General features: G+C 39.0%; 1 protein-coding gene across 15 annotated transcripts in view; it reads left to right on the top strand.

Moving 5' to 3' along the window:
* Positions 1-3,904: 3,904 nt before the first annotated feature.
* CDK12 (cyclin dependent kinase 12) overlaps positions 3,905-19,320 on the top strand; it is a 63,847-nt gene continuing 48,431 nt past the window's right edge. For 10 of the 15 annotated variants that reach the window (XM_023553651.2, XM_023553650.2, XM_023553649.2 and 7 more), the window contains exons 1-5: positions 3,906-5,543; positions 9,886-10,770; positions 16,541-16,717; positions 17,527-17,666; positions 19,005-19,175. In XM_023553651.2, coding sequence (XP_023409419.1) covers positions 4,495-5,543; positions 9,886-10,770; positions 16,541-16,717; positions 17,527-17,666; positions 19,005-19,175 — 2,422 coding nt within the window. In that variant the 5' untranslated portion in view covers positions 3,906-4,494. Of the gene's footprint in view, positions 5,544-9,885; positions 10,771-16,540; positions 16,718-17,526; positions 17,667-19,004; positions 19,176-19,320 lie in introns of all 15 variants that reach the window. The other 5 variants (XM_010594393.3, XM_023553653.2, XM_023553652.2 and 2 more) reach the window with 2 other exon arrangements.

Here is a 19,320-nt window from a genome sequence, read left to right as displayed (position 1 = left end):
TTCAGGCTGGTTTCAGAAGAGGATGTGGAACCAGGGATATCATTGCTGATGTCAGATGGATCCTGGCTGAAAGCAGAGAATACCAGAAGGACGTTTACCTCTGTTTTATTGACTACGAAAGGCATTCGACTGTGCGGATCATAACAAACTATGGATAACATTGCGAAGAACGGGAATTCCAGAACACTTAATTGTGCTCATGAGGAACCTTTACATAAATCAAGAGGCGGTTGTTCCGACGGAACAAGGGGATACTGATTAGTTTAAAGTCAGGAAAGGTGTGCGTCAGGGTTGTATTCTTTCACTATACTTATTCAATCTGTATGCTGAGCAAATAATCCGAGAAGCTGGACTATATGAAGAAGAACGGGGCATCAGGCTTGGAGGAAGACTCATTAACAACCTGCATTATGCAGATAACACAACCTTGCTTCCTGAAAGTAAAGAGGATTTGAAGCACTTACTAATGAAGATCAAAGACCACAGCCTTCAGTGTGGATTGCACCTCAACATAAGGAAAACAAAAATCCTCACAACTGGACCAATGAGCAACATCATGATAAACACAGAAAAGATTGACGTTGTCAAGGATTTCATTTTACTTGGATCCACAATCAACAGCCATGGAAGCAGCAGTCAAGAAATCAAAAGACGCATTGCATTGGGTAAATCTGCTGCAAAGGACTGCTTTAAAGTTTTGAAAAGCAAAGACGTCACCTTGAAGACTAAGGTGCGCCTGACCCAAGCCATGGTATTTTCAATTGCATCATATGCACGTGAAAGCTGGAAATGAACAAGGAAGACCAAAGAAGAATTGACGCCTTTGAATTGTGGTGTTGGCGAAGAATATTGAATATACCACAGACTGCCAAAAGAACAAACAAATCTGTCTTAGAAGAAGTACAACCAGAATACTGCATAGAAGCAAGGATGCCGAGACTGCGTCTCACATACTTTGGACACGTTGTCAGGAGGGATCAGTCCCTGGAGAAGGACATGATGCTTGGCAGAGTACAGGTTCAGCAGAAAAGTGGAAGACCCTCAGGGAGGTGGATTGACACTGTGGCTACAACAATGAGCTCAAGCATAACAACGATTCTAAGGGTGGCTCAGGACCAGGCGGTGTTTCGTTCTGTTGTGCACAGGGTCGCTATGAGTCCGAACCAACTCGATGCCACCTAACAACAACAACACCATGTTTTGTTGTGTATAGTTTTAACAACAATTTTTTTTTTAACTTTGGTCTTTTTAATTTATAGCCAAGATTTATGGACTCAAACATTTAGGTAAAAGACTTTTGGTACCTGTGTGACCAAAAGCAACAAGAACATTTTCAGGGAGAAATATTGAGAATGGGTTCTCTTGCCTTCATGCACAGTGTTTTCTGGTGTCTAATCTACTGGCTCATCTTTCCATTGCTTCTTTTTCTTTTTTTTAAATTATTTTGTTTTTGGTGTTGTTGAAAACATACAGAGCAAAAATACACCAATTCGACAATTTCTACATGTACAGTTCAGCGACATTGATTACATTCTTCAAGTTGTGCAATCCTTCTCACCCTCCTTTTATGAGTTACTCCCCCACCATTAATGTGAACTCACTGCCCCCTAAGTTTTTTCTCCAACCTTTTGAGTTGCTCTTGTCAGTTTGATCCCATATAGGTAAAAACCAAACCCGCTGTCCTTGTGTCAATTTTGACTCATGGTGACCCTATAGGGCAGCGTAGAACTGACCCATAGTGTTTCCAAGGCTGAAAAAAAACTTTACCATAGCAGACTGCCACATCTTTCTCCCGAGGAGTGGCTGGTCAGTTTGAACTGCCTATCTTTTGGTTAGCAGCCAAGCGCTTTAACCACTGCACCACTAGGACTCCTTCCCATATACACTTAAAAAAAAAAAAAAAAAAAGCTCTATTCTGACTTATAGCGACCCTGTAGGACAGAATAGAACTGACCCAGAGGGTTTGCAGTGAGTGGCTAGTGGATTCAAACCCCCGACCTTTTGATTTGTCAGGCAAGCTCTTAACCACTGCGCCACTAGGGCTCCTCCCATGTACATAATTCTTTAAAAGATTTGCATATACAGCACAAATTGAATATACTCTTCCTGGCCCAACTCAAACACCTCTACGTTTATAATGCTTTCTCAACACACAACCTCCTCTGAACCTCCACAGTGCTTTGTATCATTCTTACAGCATATATCACCTTTATATCTTGTAGTATGAATTAAAAAAAAAAAAAAAGTTGCCATTGAGTCAATTACCGACTCATTCCCACCCTACAGGGCAGCATAGAACTGCCCCATGGGGTTTTGAAGGAGTGCCTGGTGGGTTTGAACTGACAACCTTTTGGTTAAGCAGCTGTAGTTCTTAACCGCTATGCCACCAGGATTTCAGTAGTATGAACAGGTTGTCCGTAGTTTATTTTAGGGCCCTGAGTGTGCATTATATCCATAAAACCCATTGCCATGGAGTCGATTCCTTCTCACAGTGACCCTATAGGACAGGTGAACTCTCCCCAGAGCATTTCCAAGGCTGTAAATCTTTAAATCTTTACAGAAAGACTGCCATATATCTTCCTAGTGGGAAGTCCAGGGCTTGGAATCAGTTTGTTCTGTTTCAAATCCCTGCTGAGAATTTGCATATCCACCCCAGATACACTGAATCAGAATTTACAATTTAATAAGATTCCCCAAGTGATTCTTATGTATAACTTCCTGGGAACTTGTTAAAAATGCAAATTCTCAGCAACTTGTTGGAAATGCAAATTTTCATCAGGGGTATGAACCAGTTAGAAGCCCTGGCTCTAACTGCTGGAATCCCTTAGCAGCTTAGTGCTGCACTGCCATGGCTCTTCTTATCCACAAAAAAAAAAAAAAAAAAAAAAAACTTGCCGTTGAGTTGCTTCGGCCTCATAAGGACCCTATAGGACGGAGTAGAACTGCCCCATAAAGTTTCTAAGGAGCAGCTGGTGGATTCAAACTGTTGCTCTTTTGGTTAGCAGGCAAGCCCTTCACCACTGTGCCACATGTCCACAAAGGAGGGCCTTAAATCCTCACGAATTGTTGAAGAATGGAGAAGCTCGGACTTAACTTCTCTGTGCCTGTTTCCTCATTTATAAAAGCCTACTTCATATGGTTGTTGTGAAGATGGAAAGAGTTAATGTGTATGAATGAGTTTTGAAAAGTACGAGAGGCTACTGTTAAGATTCTATTTTTTCTTGGTCAAGAATACTATGCTTTTCTTATTGGCTAATGATCCCAGAAGAGCTATGAGACAATTCCAAGCGGGAATGAGCTTTCAGGTTCTTATGTTTGAAGCAAAGGGTGAAGTAGTGCCACATAATGAAAGCGCTTGAACGTCAAACAGACATGAGTTTGAATTACAGCTTTAAGTAAGTTATTTAAACTCTGTAAGCCTCGCTTTACTCACCGTGAAAGAGGGATAGGTATATCGTGTTTTGCACGGTGGCTGTGAAAATTAGAGATAATGTATCTAAAATGCGTGGCATGTAATATGTGCCATTTTTTTTTTTAAGTGGGAAGCATTGACATGTCCCCACATTCGCTCTTTGCCCTGCTAACAATCTTCTCATCCTGGTAGTTAAATGAGTTGTTACAAAGTATGCTAAAATTAGTTTCCGCCGGAGCCTGGGAGTATTTGTTCAATGAGTTTGTATTTGTTCAATAAAGTTTTGATTAAAACAAAACCCGGCTAGTTCCGTTTCAATAAAGCTTTTCTCAAACGGGGCGTAGGGCGGGGGAACAAGAATACGTATCGCGAGAGCCTGCCGAAACGCTTTTCTTGTTTGGAACCTACTCTCGCGTCGTTTGATATAACAGAGGTGAGAGGTAAAAGGGAAGCACGAAGCATCGCGAGAGCACTTCAGATTGTCGCGATACTTTCTGGAATTGCCCCCTCCCCCCTCTTCCAAGTGCCGTTTCGGTTTAACCTAGTGTGTGACTCTGAGTCTGAGGGAGCGAGTGAGTGTGTGAGGTGTTGAGGTGAGGCGGAGGCAAGGAAAGGGGCTACCTCAGGAGCGAGGGACAAAAGGGGCGTGAGGCACCTAGGCCGCAAGATCTCAGCGACAGGAAGCCGCCCCGAGCCGCGCAGTCTTCACAGGGCCCCAGAGCCGGAGTCGGCCCCGCAGCCCCGGGCCGTCGGCTTACTACTTCCTCGACTTCCCCGGCGCCGGGGCCTGAGGTTGGCTCGGCGGGGGGAGGAGGGGAAACAGACTTGAGCAGCTACCCCTTGGTCTCGCAACTCCTTTGCTGAGGAACTCTCATTTCTCCCTTCGCTCCTTCACCCCCACCTCATGTAGGAGGGTGCTGAGGAGTCGGGAGGGAGGAGGAGCCTGGGCTACCGCCCCTTCCCTCCCCACCCCCTTCTAGGGGCACTTTGGTGGGTGTGGGTTTGGGGCTGGGGGGAGGGTGGGGCCTACTTTTTGGAGTGCTGGGGAACTTTTTCCCCTTCTTGAGGCCAGGGGAAAGGGAATGCCCAATTCAGAGAGACATGGGGGCAAGAAGGACGGGGGTGGAGGAGCTTCTGGAACTTTGCAGCCGTCATCGGGAGGTGGCAGCTCCAACAGCAGAGAGCGTCATCGCTTGCTGTCGAAGCACAAACGGCATAAGTCCAAGCACTCCAAAGACATGGGGTTGGTGACCCCTGAAGCAGCACCTTTGGGTACAATTATCAAACCTTTGGTGGAGTATGATGACATCAGCTCTGATTCCGACACCTTCTCCGATGACATGGCCTTCAAACTAGAGAGGAGAGAGAATGATGAACGCCGTGGAACGGATCGGAGTGACCGCCTGCACAAACATCGTCACCACCAGCACAGACGTTCCCGGGACTTAGTAAAAACTAAACAGACAGAAAAAGAGAAAAACCAGGACGTCTCCAGCAAGTCGGGATCGATGAAGGACCGGATATCAGGAAGTTCAAAGCGTTCAAATGAGGAGAATGATGACTATGGGAAGACACAGCCATCCAAAAGCAGCAGCAACAAGGAATCCAGGTCATCTAAACTCCATAAAGAGAAGACCCGGAAAGAACGTGAGTTGAAATCTGGGCACAAAGATCGGAGTAAAAGTCATCGGAAAAGGGAAACACCCAAAAGTTACAAAACAGTGGACAGCCCCAAACGGAGATCACGGAGTCCCCACAGGAAGTGGTCTGACAGCCCCAAGCAAGATGATAGCCCCTCAGGGGCTTCTTACAGCCAAGATTATGACCTTAGTCCCCCAAGATCTCACACCTCCAGCAATTATGATTCCTACAAGAAGAGTCCTGGAAGTACCTCAAGAAGGCAGTCAATTAGCCCTCCTTACAAGGAGCCCTCAGCCTACCAGTCCAGCACCCGGTCACCCAGTCCCTACAGTAGACGCCAGAGATCTGTGAGTCCCTATAGCCGAAGACGCTCATCCAGCTATGAAAGGAGTGGCTCTTACAGTGGTAGGTCACCGAGTCCCTATGGTCGAAGGCGGTCCAGCAGCCCTTTCATGAGCAAACGGTCTCTGAGTCGGAGTCCACTTCCCAGGTGAGTTATTTGTCCAACAGCCCTTTCTAACTGAGGGTGGGGTATGAGGAACTGGAAGTTAGGCTTGCTTACATTTTGTTGAAACCCCTAGCGTTCTAGCAGTCATTGACCAGGACGCCTTGCTTTGGCTAGTCTTGCAAGTAGATGGATTTGGCCTCTTTTTATAACCTAAAATTGGAGAAGTGGAGAGTTCACATGTCTAAAATTGCTGAAGGTAGGTACTTCTCCAGTGGTGGGCTCTTCAGTTGCATGGCTTTGTGTGAGAAAATCATACAGCTATGCCTACTGAGTACATAGAGTTGGTTCTGGTTCCCAGAGCTTGTCTAGCTATTTCTTTTGCTTTGTCTTAATTTTTTTTTAATCACCTTGGTATTAGTGTTTTAGACTTTATTGACCCTGACTGGGAAATTAAGCAATTATAGATTCTCATTTGTATTGTCTTGAGGCTATATGACTAAGCCATCCTACCATATGTGCTGTCATCTAAACCTTTAAGTTTATTCATGTCTTAATTGACGATGTTTTAATAACTTTTTAAAGATTCCCATCTTTTTAACTGATGTTTCTAGTGGAAATTCAGCCAGTTAGTCCTTTTTACTTTCGATGGCATACCCCAGCAGAAATTGGGTCCAAGAACAATTTGGTTTTCTTTCTATTTAAATTATAAATATGTATGTGTGTATATGTATATAACATGTACGGATATGGAGACCCTGGTGGCGTACTGGTTAAGTGCTACGGCTGCTACCCAAAATTCAGCAGTTTGAATCCACCAGGCACGAAACCCCATGGGGCAGTTCTACTCTGTCCATAGGGTCGCTATGAGTCGGAATCAACTCAACATCAACGGTTTTTTTTTTTTTTTTGGTGTATTTATATGTATAAAACATTTGCCATTTCAACATTTTTTGCATGTACATTTGAGTGATATTGATCACCTTCATCATGTTGTGCGACCATCACCATTATATTATCTGTTCCCGAATTACTCCATCACTGTTAACAAACTCGGTGCCCCCTAAGCAGTGACTCCCTTTTTCCTCTTCCCTCCTGCCTCAGGTCATCACCAGCAAACTTTGCTCTCTATGCATTGGCCGTCTCTACGTGTTTTGTTTAAGTGGAATCATATCATATTTGTCCTTTTTTTACTGACTAATTTCACTCAGCATAATGTTTTCAAGGTTCTCATTTTTCTTTATGGCTAAGTAATATTCCAGACAATTTGGTTTTCTTAACACCATTATTGAGCTACCTTGTGAGCACTGGCAATTTTCAAAATCTTTCTCTTAAAAAACGGCAATAATGCCTTCTTCATGAAGATATTCTTGTGAGAAAGGCCTGTTAGTTTGAAATTTAATTAAGTGAATTATCTATGGAAAACTGTATTCCCAGGTGGTGAGATGTACCTCTCTCTTTGTGGACTCACTTCTGTCCGCAGAAGCAGAATTTGGGGTTAGACCCAAAGTGGAATCCAAATGTTGCTTTGTTTTTTTATGCCTGAGTTTCTTCATGTTTAAAATGGGAATGATAACTACCTACTCCTAGGTTTGTTGTGAGAATTAAATTAGTAAATATAAAGTGCACAGCATACTGCCTTTACATAGTACCACTCAGTAATTTCTATCTATGAATGAGGATAATGTTGTTGAACACTAGTGGAGAAATGCTGATTTCAAAAATCCATGCCTGTCTTTTATATGTCAGTTTAAGTAATTTTTGCACCATTTGTAAAGTTGCTTAGATTTTTAAGGAAGCCTAAGAAATATTTTCAGAATATGTGTTTCTCGAATGAGTAGTTCCATTAAAGCTGAGAATTTTTGCTGCTGTGAGGTTTGGGAATACAGAAGTACATTGAGGCTAAAATGTTAAAACAAGTTTCAGTAACATCTGCTTTTTTGCAATGACTCCTTTTGGATTCTTAGAAAAAACAGCACATCTCAAGTTCTCCCTTCCTCTACTCACTTAATTGAAACCAGTGTGGCAATGATAAAAATTAATCAGGAAAGAATTGGAGACACAATACAGTAGTGCAAATATAAAAACTACGTAGTGTTCCTGGAGTCATGAGTACATTTTAGTTGGCTTATGAGAGCATTATATGTTTGTATATGTACATCGCATGTTATTCCTCATTCATTGGAATCCCAAACAGTAAGTACAAAAAATTCTGGGTTAAATTCATCAGAGTAGAGGAACATACAGATCCCTTCTATGGTATTTTCTGTTATTTTCTTGGGAGACACAGTCAAAATGAAACAGGCAACATCCTTTTAAAAGACTGAATGCTTTGGTAGAAATTAAATGTCTTAACATCCAGCATAGTAGTAGGGATTAGTAGTAGCAGTTTCATTTCAGATGGGTGGAACCTAACAATTGGGAGGAGAAATGCATTTGACTTTGAAGACAAATTATGTATTGTTGCCTACATTTACCTATTGTTGCCCCCCTCCCGTTTTTTTCTCTTGAGGAAAGGACCTGAAATTCAAATATAGCGTTTGTATCGCTAAAAATGCCATATTATGTGGCCATCCAAATGTCTTACAAACAGTAGGCTTGTTTCTGTTCAAAAGTTGAAGGGTTTGTAGCAGAGTTTTCTAGGAAGATTTGGTCATGCTGAAAGAGTAAAGAAACAATGGTGTGTAATAAGTACACGGTCTCTAGAATTTCTAGTGTTTGGGGTTCTAGACGTTTTCCCTGGGATAGGGATGTCATTTATTTTATCCTAGCCACAATTCAAGCAGGGAAAACCTTTTGTTTCATCCAAATTTTACAAGAGAAATAGTAATTTTCTTACAGGTACCTGTATTTGGTAATTCCGCTTAACTACTTTTAATATTTCATATCTTCATACTCATATATGTATTTTTTTCATTTCAATACTGTTGATTCCAATAATGACTTTATATTTCTACTATTAAATTTTTGGAGCAAACTTCTAAAAGCAGTATAGGTAAAAGAAAACGATGGCGGCCATCATCATGTGAGTTGTTTCTCCTGCACACATACGCTGTTTGTTTTCAAGTGTTTTTATTCAAATCTGTCTTACCAGTGATCAGAGATAAAAGGAGATATTGATGACCTGGACTGGGAACAATTTGTTCTAAACTACTGGACAAATTATGTTTTGTCCAGTCATGTTTTAAGTGTTAAATTTTTTTCGCTCTCACATTGAGGTCTGTGCAGGTTAGGCTTTAGTAAAAAGAATTAACGAGAGTTGGGTTTCAATTTAGAATAATCTGCTTCATAGGTTCTCAGATGTTCCTGCCCAATTCTTCCTTATGAAGAAAATAAATTGATAGAACAATAATACCTTGCTCTATGAGTTTCTAAAAAGTTGATTGGGAATCATTTTGTATTAAAAGTACCAGTTTCTAACTTCGTTAGAAACTGATGGTACAAGGAACAAAAGATTTTCCTAGGATCCAATTAAGTAGCTCTCTAATTAAAAAATTTAAGTTTTGGTGAAGCATACTAGTTACTTTTGACTTCCTGATTGATACGTACCATGTTTGGTATAGAGTATGATTTCTTTATCATATTTTCACTTTATCGAAGATTAAAAGTAAAACTATGAAAGAAATAATTGTGAATGGCTATTTCTTTTCCAAAGTAGAAAAAAGTATTGATCCAGCCTCCTTCAGTTGAATACATAATGGATAATTTTTAGTGATAAATGATTGAAGTGTGTTGTCACACAGGATTTAGTTCCTTCTAAACTTATTTTTTAAATAAACTTTATTTTTTAGAACATTTTTAAATTTGCAGAAAAATTATAAAGATAATAGTTCCCATATATTCCAGTTTCTCCTATTATTAACATCTTACATTAGTATGGTACATTTGTTACAATTAATAAACCAATATTGATACATTATTATTAACTAAAATTCATACTTTATTCAGATTTCCTTAGTTTTTACCTAATGTCCCTTTTCTGTTCCCAGATCCTGTCAAGTATTGTTATGTGCCATGATTCCGACTCATAGTGAGCCTGTAGGACAGGATAAACTGCCCATAGGGTTTTCGAGGCTATAATCTTTACGGAAACAGATTGCCCTGTTTTTCTCCTGTGGAGTGGCTGGTGGATTTGAACCGTCAATTTTTTGGTTTGCATCTGAGCACTTAACCACTGTGCCACCAGGGCTTCTGCCGGTCCAGGATACCACGTTACATTTAGTCATCCTGGCTCCCTAGGGTTTTCTTGACCGTGGCAGTTTCTCAGACTTCTCTTGTTTCTGATGACACCTATTACAATTCTCCATAGTTTGTTTTACTGATCTGTTTTCCTCCATATATGGCTGTAGCCTATCCATGTTAAACTCCCTTTTTCTTTTTCCCGTAGGAAATCCATGAAGTCCAGAAGTCGAAGTCCTGCATATTCAAGACATTCATCTTCTCACAGCAAAAAAAAGAGATCCGGGTCACGCAGTCGGCATTCCAGTATCTCACCTGTCAGGCTTCCATTGAACTCCAGCCTGGGAGCTGAACTCAGTAGGAAAAAGAAGGAAAGAGCAGCAGCTGCTGCAGCAGCAAAAGCGGATGGAAAGGAATCCAAAGGTTCACCTATATTTTTGCCTAAAAAAGAGAACAGTTCAGTAGAGGCTAAGGATTCAGGTTTGGAGTCTAAAAAGTTACCCAGAGTTGTAAAATTGGAAAAACCTGCTCCAGATACTGAACTGGTGAATGTAACACATCTAAACACTGAGGTCAAAAATTCTTTAGATACAGGGAAAGTAAAGTTGGATGAGAACTCTGAGAAACATCCTATTCTTAAAGATTTGAAAGCACAGGGAACAAAAGACTCTAAACCCATAGCATCGAAAGAGGAGATTGTTACTCCAAAGGAGACAGAGACATCAGAAAAGGAAACCCTCCCACCTCTCCCCACGATTACTTCTCCTCCGCCACCTTTACCAACTACTACCCCTCCACCTCAGACACCCCCTTTGCCGCCTTTGCCTCCACTACCAGCTACTCCACAGCAACCACCTCTGCCTCCTCCCCAACCAGCATTTAGTCAGGTTCTTGCTTCTAGTACTTCAACTTTGCCCCCTTCTACTCACCCAAGGACATCTACTCTGTCCTCTCAGACAAATTCTCAGCCCTCTGTACAGGTCTCTGTGAAGACTCAAGTGTCTGTAACAGCTGCTATTCCACACCTGAAAACTTCGACATTGCCTCCTCTGCCCCTCCCACCCTTATTACCTGGAGACGATGACATGGATAGGTAAGTCCCTTAAAAAATTAACTAAAAAAAAAATTAACCCTTTTAATGTATCTTCTATGCTCAAACTTTGTCAAAACTACTCTAGTGCATGGCTTTTATGACCAGGACATTCCTTTGATGTTTGATTATCAGCACAAGAGTCCTTATTTGTGACATTACTACTTGAGAAGAGAGAATTAGGATTTGTGGCCTAGTAACCTCATTTTCTCATAATTTTATTTATTGCTAAGGTTAGTTTTGGTTCAGATTTTAAAAATCAGAATTTTTCCACTTAAGTTTTTATTTTGAAATTTTTGATACTTTGAGAAAAATTGAAAGAATAACACAGTTAACCAACCAAACCAAACCCACTGCCATCGAGTTGATTCTGACTCATAGTGACCCTATAGGACAGAGTAGAACTGCCTCATAGAGTTTGCAAGGAGCGCCTGGTGGATTCGGACTGCTGACCTTCTGGTTAGCAGCCGTCATACTTAACCACTATGCCACCAGAGTTGCCATGCAATTAACAGCCATATATTTTTTTACCTAGATTCAACAGCTGTTAACTTTTGCCACGTTTGCTTTAATTGAAGATATCATGACATTCCACTCCTAAATTCTTCAACATCTTTCCTAAGAATAAGAACGTTTTTCTCTATTACCACACTACCTTCAGCACCCTAAAAAAAAAATTAATGTTGATTTAATTATATAAGAAAATCATATCGATACCATAATATCAATTGATTTTCAACGTACAGTGACCTCATGTGCAGAGTAGAACTGCCCCTTATTGTTTTCCAGGCTGTACGCAAATCACCAGGTCTTTCTTCTGCAGAGCCATTGTGTAGGTTCAAACCACCAGCCTTGCGGTTAGCAGCCAAGCATTTAACCATTGCATCACCAGGGCTCCTACAGGTATTCCTGGTGGTCCTCAAAATGTCTTTTGTTACCGAAGGTTTTTTTTTTCCCTCCTGATCCAGGTTCCCCACCATGTTTATTATGAATAGGGTTGCCCCACCATGTTTATTGTGAACAGGGTTTTAAAAATGTATACATACGTGTGTGTGTATATATATATATATATATATATGTATACACACATAAGAAGTGAAATAACTATGTATGGAATATAATTCACAATGGGATGATGGGAAATGCTCTAATTCTAGTAAGTTCTCTGAGTATTGAGAATGATTATGAGGCATGAATCTGATTTTATGGTAGGCATTCAGAAATGTATTTATTTAATTTCTTGGCAGGACTAGCCAGGCAAGTACCACCAACCAAACATACTTTAGCAATGACACATGCCGTGACAGTCTTTGTGTTACTGTTCTTACTACTGAGATCCTGCCCTCTAAGTTTCTAGAATATGAGTTGCATTTATTGTAGTAAACTTGAAGCAGAAAAGTACCACTTATCTTTCATCCCAGACCATTTCTCATGCCTTCTCTCCTTTGCAGATGACATTAATAATTTGGATGAGGATACATTTCAGCTCAGCCCTTTTGGTCTATATCCTAGACACTACTCTCTGTGCCTTTCACGAAGGTACAAGTGCATTAAATGAAAAAAGAGAGAGACTATGTAAAAAAATGGCTTCATTCCTATTCATAGTGATAAATCTGATGTTAAGGAAAAATTCCGCATGCTCTTTCTAATATTAATAGGTATTTATGAATTCTGCCACATCCTCAGAATTACAAAGGAGAAGAACAGAACCTGACATTTATGTAGAAAAATTTGTTTGAGGTACACAGTGTACTTCTCATAGATAAAAACTGTTTTTATAGGTTTTGCTGGAAAAGGAAATAGTTGAGCATTATCCAAAAGGACCCTTGCCCATTATCTATCCACAGGAACCTTATTTAAATATTAGTTTACACAGTTGGTAGAACAGTATCAGTGTGGCTAAGGGTCTTGAATTCTTAATTACTTGGCTATCCAAGCCTACAAATAATTGTTGAACTTATCATACGTCAGTGTAGAATGTAGATTTCCAGAGATGGGATAATTTTAATAGAAGGCAATTGGAGATTTTTATCTTTCAGCCCAGGGATGAAGAGTAAAGTAAGGCCATTCAGTGTTTGGGGATATGTGGCTGTCTTTAAAAATGTGTATGAGAGAATGAAGTGAACAAAACTGTTTTTGCTATATATCGGTTCTGATTCTGAAAGTATACTATAATTTCCTAGCCCGGTGTAATTATTTTTAAATATATGACTAATATCAGTTGATTATTAACTATTTCATTGTTTACTACATGCAATACTAATTTTTAAAGGTAGAATAATGGAACTGAAGACTTCTTCCATTAATTTTAATTTTTCTTTTTTTCAATTTTATATTCTAGATGGCTTTTTAATCTTGTTTTTTTAAAAAAATTTTTTTTTGATGCCTCTGTCCACGTACCAGCTGCTCCTGTCTTTTACATGAAAAATAGTTTTTATGTTGGAAAACTTTTCGGAAAGAAATCTGAAAGTTGTATAGGGAGCTCACTTATGTTTCTCTCTAGTTTATCTTTTCACTTAAGTCTGCAGCAGCTTAAATACTGAGAATGTGACTTACACATGTTTTTCTTGCCTATAGTACCTTAAACATAGAACACAGAGTACAGTCAGTAAATATTCGTTGTTTGAATGAGTAAGTAAAATTGCTGAAGGAGCCAATGTAAAATGACACTGGGCTTCTGCGATTAAGAATTAGTTGACATATGGATGATGTAAAGTTTGTATTAGAGAATTTGTCTTTCTTTTAGAGTCCTTTTGGGAAAAGAATGAAAATTTCCTTTCAAACATATATTTTGGTCAAGCCTGTATTAATCCAGATATCAAATGGAAGAGTGAATTTAGCTTAGGGCGCAACAGTTAAGTGCTTGGCTGCTAACCGAAAGGTTGACGGCTTCAACCCAACATTGCAAAAACCTTTCTGATTCTTGGTCTACAGTTCTTAATGTCAAGAGCCAAAGACTGCACATGGGAATCTCTTTGCTTTTAAGAAGATCATCTATATACTTTTCTTAGAAATTTCAGTTAACCGCCTAGGTTTTTTAATCTTGTTTTCTTCTGCCTTATTTTTCTGAAAGCCTTGCTCATTTGGACTTACATTCCACACTATTTTAAAAGACTACCTCTAGAAGTATTAAGTTCTGTGTAGAAAAGAAAGTAAGGATCCGTCTGAGATTCCAGTTTGATTTAGGATTTTGCTAGTAGGATGCTTGGCTTCTGTATTTTATGTATTCAAATTTTTAATACAAGTTTGTAAATATACGTGAAATTACTTTTTAAACAACCTGCTTTAAGGTTGAGATAAATAGCTATATTTAAAATAATTTATGCAGTTGAAATTTAAAAATTACTGAGAAATTTCTTTTTAAATAGTTTAAATGTAAATTCCATATTCTTTATTAACAACAAAGACTTATTAGAGGTATTTATATTGTATCTACAGATCAGATTCCATTTTCATGAGTTCCAAGATACTACCTAGATTCTAAAATTTGGACAGTCCTAGAACTTGATAGGTTTTGTTTTTTTAGTTACTGTACAGAGTGCAATCCACTCACCACATATGAACCTGTCCTCAGACCTAAATGGGGAACAAGGAATTACCGATATTGATACGGGAAATCATCACTTCCTGGTACTGAATCTTCAAGTAAGGGCTTTGACATAATAGTATCCACTCCCTCATGTTAGACCCTCTTTGCATCTACCACATGTCCTCAACACTTTATGTTGTTGTTAGTTGCTGTCGGTTCAGTTCTGACTCGTGGTGACCCCATGTGTGCAGAGTAGAGCTGCTCCGGAAAATTTTCCAGGCTGTGACCTTTCAGAAGCAGATCACCAGGCTTGTCTTCCTAGGTGCCTAAGGGTGGGTTCCGGTTGCCAACCTTTTGGCTATTAGTGGAGCAGTAAGTGTGCTACATTAAAGGGTAAAGTCCATAATGTTCTTAGACATTGGGATTTATGAGCCACCATTATTTCAAAGTTTTTGGTACAGTGAAATTGGTTTGAAGAGCATTTGACCTCTATTCAAATTGTTTGCCCTGAACTGGTAGTACTTTTCCTATGAAACACTCATTCTTTCTTGAAATAAGCAAGCAAAAAAACGTAATTTCCCAAAAGCAACGTACGTTTTCTTAGCAAATATTTATTTGAACCCTTGAAGAAAACAAAACCTAAATATAAAACTGTTTGAACTTACTTGAAATGATGGTGAGATAACCCAGATACTTTTGTTCTTGTTCTTCTAGTGAAGCAGAACCAAGAAGAAATCTGTTTTTGAATCATGAGGAAATGAGATTTATAAAGAGTATTCTGACATTAGTAGTTGAGAAATTACGGATTTTTTCTTTCCTGAACGTCTTAGAAATTGGGGGCTTTTTTTCATTCCTATTGCATTCTAACTCAAGAGTTTCTGATAATGTACTGTGTTCCCAGGGTGGAAAAATCTTGGTGCAAATACATTATAATAATGTTGTATGTCCGTCTCTACCAGTAACTCAACAGAAAATTTCAGATGTTCATTTTACATTCTATTAACTATTCCAGTTCTGGTTGATGTGTGGTACAAACTAACCTAAATTATTTATTCTGTCTGATTTTACAAGAAATTAAAATGATAAAAATTGGTAGGAAGTAGTAGCTCTTGAGATTGTATTCTTATATTTTGAAAAAATACTTTTTGGAGAAGAGTTAGAATTTCATACACAAAGGGCAGCAACATGCTTTTAAAAAGGTGACTTGCTAAGAAGTAGATCTGTTCTTTATGGTATTTGGGCAAAGAATATATGTGCTTTTTATAATCAACCGTCAGAAAAGTGGAGGATCCTAATGTGATTAGCATTCTCAGATCCTTTTCAACTACCTGGTAGTATGAAGAGGTAGAAAAGACGGTCTAGCGTGGTTTATTTGTAGGCGTGTGTTAGTATGCTGCGCTAAGGTTTCTGTCTTTTCTGAGGGTGTGCATGACACTGAGTCCTTCCTTTACTCATAAATAATTATGAGATTTTACTCAAAAATTGGATCTGAAAACTTTCTTTTCCTATCTATTCCAGGAGAGCTATCCCCACCCCCACTGACTATATTAATTTGTTGATTATCATGAGAGGACTTCTGCTACCAACTGCCTTAATGATTCTGAGATAGTTGTTTGCGATTCTTTCCCCTTAAATTTTTAGTTTAAGGGTTATTTATCCATTTTTGCTGGTCAGAGATGATTTTCTCCTTCCAAGTTGATAGAATAAGTCAATATATTTTCACTAGTTTTGACATTTAGCTTAACTATATTTCTTGTTTAAAAAAACAAAACTCTAAAATAGCATTTCCTTTTTCCAAGTTCTCTCCGTATCTTTGGTAATACAGTAGTGTTAAATTGTTGAGCTCTTGTTCATTATTTAAATTTTGCTGGTTAAAATAGAGTAGGGTTAATGAACTCCATAAATTGTAGTGTCCTTTGTGCCTTTTGATTGATTACTTCCTGCATTTTATTTCATCTCAGTGGATATCCAAAAAATCTTAGGAAGGACATTAAAGAGTTTGATAAAGGATCTATAAGTAATATCCTACTTTTTCATTCTTCCTTTAGCATGCTATAGATTTCTGTCCAGTTACCTGTAGCTGTGATAAAGTCCATTTCTTTGTTTTATTATGGATTTTTTCCCTTAAAAGTAAAATCCTTGTAATCTTTTAATAGCCAGGTGTTATTATCTCTTTGAAAAGTTTTATTTGCCTGCCCCTTACATAATTGTGATTAATTTCTTCTCTTCCTTTCCATTGTTTAGTCCAAAAGAAACTCTTCCTTCAAAACCTGTAAAGAAAGAGAAGGAACAGAGGACACGTCACTCACTCATGGACCTCCCTCTCCCTCCGGAGCTCCCTGGTGGGGATCCATCTCCCCCAGACTCTCCAGAACCAAAGGCAATCACACCACCTCAGCAGTCATATAAAAAGAGACCAAAGTGAGTTTTTGCAGCTACTTATCCTTAATTACAGCTTTCTTCCTTACCTTTGGACCTAAACCTCCTACTTCTCTTCCACAACCCATGCCAGAAAGATCATAGAAATTTGCCCCTGTCTTTTATTTCAATGGGTAAAAACTTTTCTAGGAGACAACTGTTCATCTGCACCCACAGATATCTAGCTGTGCTTTCAGAGAAGGAGTAATTTCCCAAATCAAAATATACAGCGCACACTGACTGATCTCATCTTGTCTTTTGAGTTCATAATGCTAAGAGTATTAAAGAAGGAAAAAGACCTTTTATTCAGGACATGTCCACCATGCATAGGTTAATGAAAAATCAATGGGTGTGGATTTTTTTTTTCCTAAAGCACGTAAATTGCTATGCCATTAAGGTACTAGAATCCAGGTTTGATCTTCTGATTATGAACATTCCTCTCTTAATAATAAAAATAGTTACCATTTATTAAGCACATCTTATTGCGAGATTTTTATATTTTCTTTTAATAGTAACCCCATGATGTAGGATTCTTTTTCCGTTCTATAGCTGAGGAAGCTGATACTCAAGAGAGGTCAGAAAGTAAGCAGCAAAACTGTTATTTGATCTTAAGGCTTTCTGAAGCTAATATCTTTGTCTTAACCATTGTGAGAGACTATTTAAACTATTTCATACCATTTGATTCCTGCCTTTTTAATAAGAAAATTCAGAAAATGCAAGGGCCAGTGTAAAAGAATTGCTTTCTTCTTTCAATAGATATAATCTTTTAAAGTCACTTCTTTGTTGTTTTTATTTTGTTTTGTTTTGTTTAGAATTTGTTGCCCTCGTTACGGAGAAAGAAGACAAACAGAAAGTGACTGGGGGAAACGCTGTGTGGACAAGTTTGACATAATTGGGATTATTGGAGAGGGAACCTATGGTCAAGTGTATAAAGCCAAGGACAAAGACACAGGTAAATATTGCCATGGGGGTGGAGTGGTTCGGTGGTAAAATTCTCACCTTCCATGCAGGAGACCTTGGTTCGATTCCTGGGTTTAATTTCTGGCCAGTGCACCTCATGCATAGCCACCACCCATCCATCAGTGGAGGCTTGCATGTTGCTATGACGCTGAACAGGTTTTAGCAGAGTTTCCAGACTAAGGAGGAAAGAAGAAAGAGCTGGTGATCTGCTTCTGAAAATCATTTCATGAAAACCTTACGGGTCACAGCAGTCTGATCCATAATGGATCCTGGGTGGTACAGGACCAGGCAGCAGTTTCTTCCATTGTGCATGAGGTTGCTGTCAGCTGGGGGCTGATTCCACAGCAGCCAACAATAACAAAATTTTGCCACAAAATTCTAGATGTCCGAAGGTTAGTAATTTAGCAATACTAATGTCTTAAAAAAGGACACTTGATGGCACAGGGGTTAAGCATACTGCTGCTAACTGAAAGGTTGGCAGTTTGAAGCTACCAGCCACTCTGTGGGAGAAAGATACGGCAGTCTGCATCCATGAAGATTGCAGTCTTGGAAACCCTATGGGGCAGTTTTGCCCTGTCCTATAGGATTACTGTGAGTTGGAATTGACTCCATGGCAGCGGGAAATGTCTTAAATGGATTTAGCAAAAATAAATTTTGAGATCTAATTTGATCTCCAAAAGTTACTACATAGTCTAAAGTTGTCCAAAGAGTATAATTATTACTGTTTTAAAACCCTCCTCTCCTTGTTGCCCATTCTAAACATTTTTATAGCTTCTTGGGAATTCAAGGATAGTAAAAATAAAATTTCTATGTTACTCATTTGGTAAGGGGGAAGTCTTTAAAGATAAATGAAGTTGAATTATTAGTTTATTTTAATATTCTGAATTTTTTAGACCTAACTGAATATTGTTAAAAATTAATTCTAAGTCTTAAATATGAAAGCTGAAAGGCGCATAGGGACTTTTTTTCTTTAAAATGTAAAAGCATCTGGCAAATAAGCATTGACCCAAAAACCCCTTGCTGTTGAGTCAATTCCTACTCGTAGTGACCCTGTAGGACAGAGTAGAACTGTCCATAGGGTTTCCGAAGCTATAAATATTTACGGAAGCAGACTGCCACATCTTTCTCCTGCAGAGTGGCTGGCAGGTTTGAAGTGCTAACCTTATGGTTAGCAGCTGAGTGCTTAACCACTGCACCACCAGATCTCCTTAAATAAGCATTTAAGTAGATATTAAATCTGTCTTTCAGAGTAGAGGCATATATTTGGCTGGTTCATGATGGTCGCCAAGAAATGCTAATTGATGGTGATGGTTTGAATTTGTTTTGGCAGGGGAGCTAGTGGCCTTGAAGAAAGTGAGACTAGACAATGAGAAAGAAGGCTTCCCAATTACAGCCATTCGTGAGATCAAAATCCTTCGTCAGTTGATCCATCGAAGTGTTGTTAACATGAAGGAAATTGTCACAGATAAACAAGATGCACTGGATTTCAAGAAGGACAAAGGTACTAGCAGAAAACTTTCTACAGGGTAGTTTGATAATGATCTTATTTTCCTTAACTTTTTTGCTCGTTATAATTTTTTAATACGTAGTGCTAAAGTACAGCTTCTTTCTGTACTCCCTGCCAGAATTAAGATGTTGGCAGATTG

This window comes from Loxodonta africana, chromosome 18 (assembly GCF_030014295.1).
Source record: "Loxodonta africana isolate mLoxAfr1 chromosome 18, mLoxAfr1.hap2, whole genome shotgun sequence".
NCBI classification, from domain to species: Eukaryota; Metazoa; Chordata; class Mammalia; order Proboscidea; family Elephantidae; genus Loxodonta; species Loxodonta africana.
Note: the sequence above shows the minus strand (reverse complement) of the source record. Positions and strands in the feature narration are given on the sequence as shown.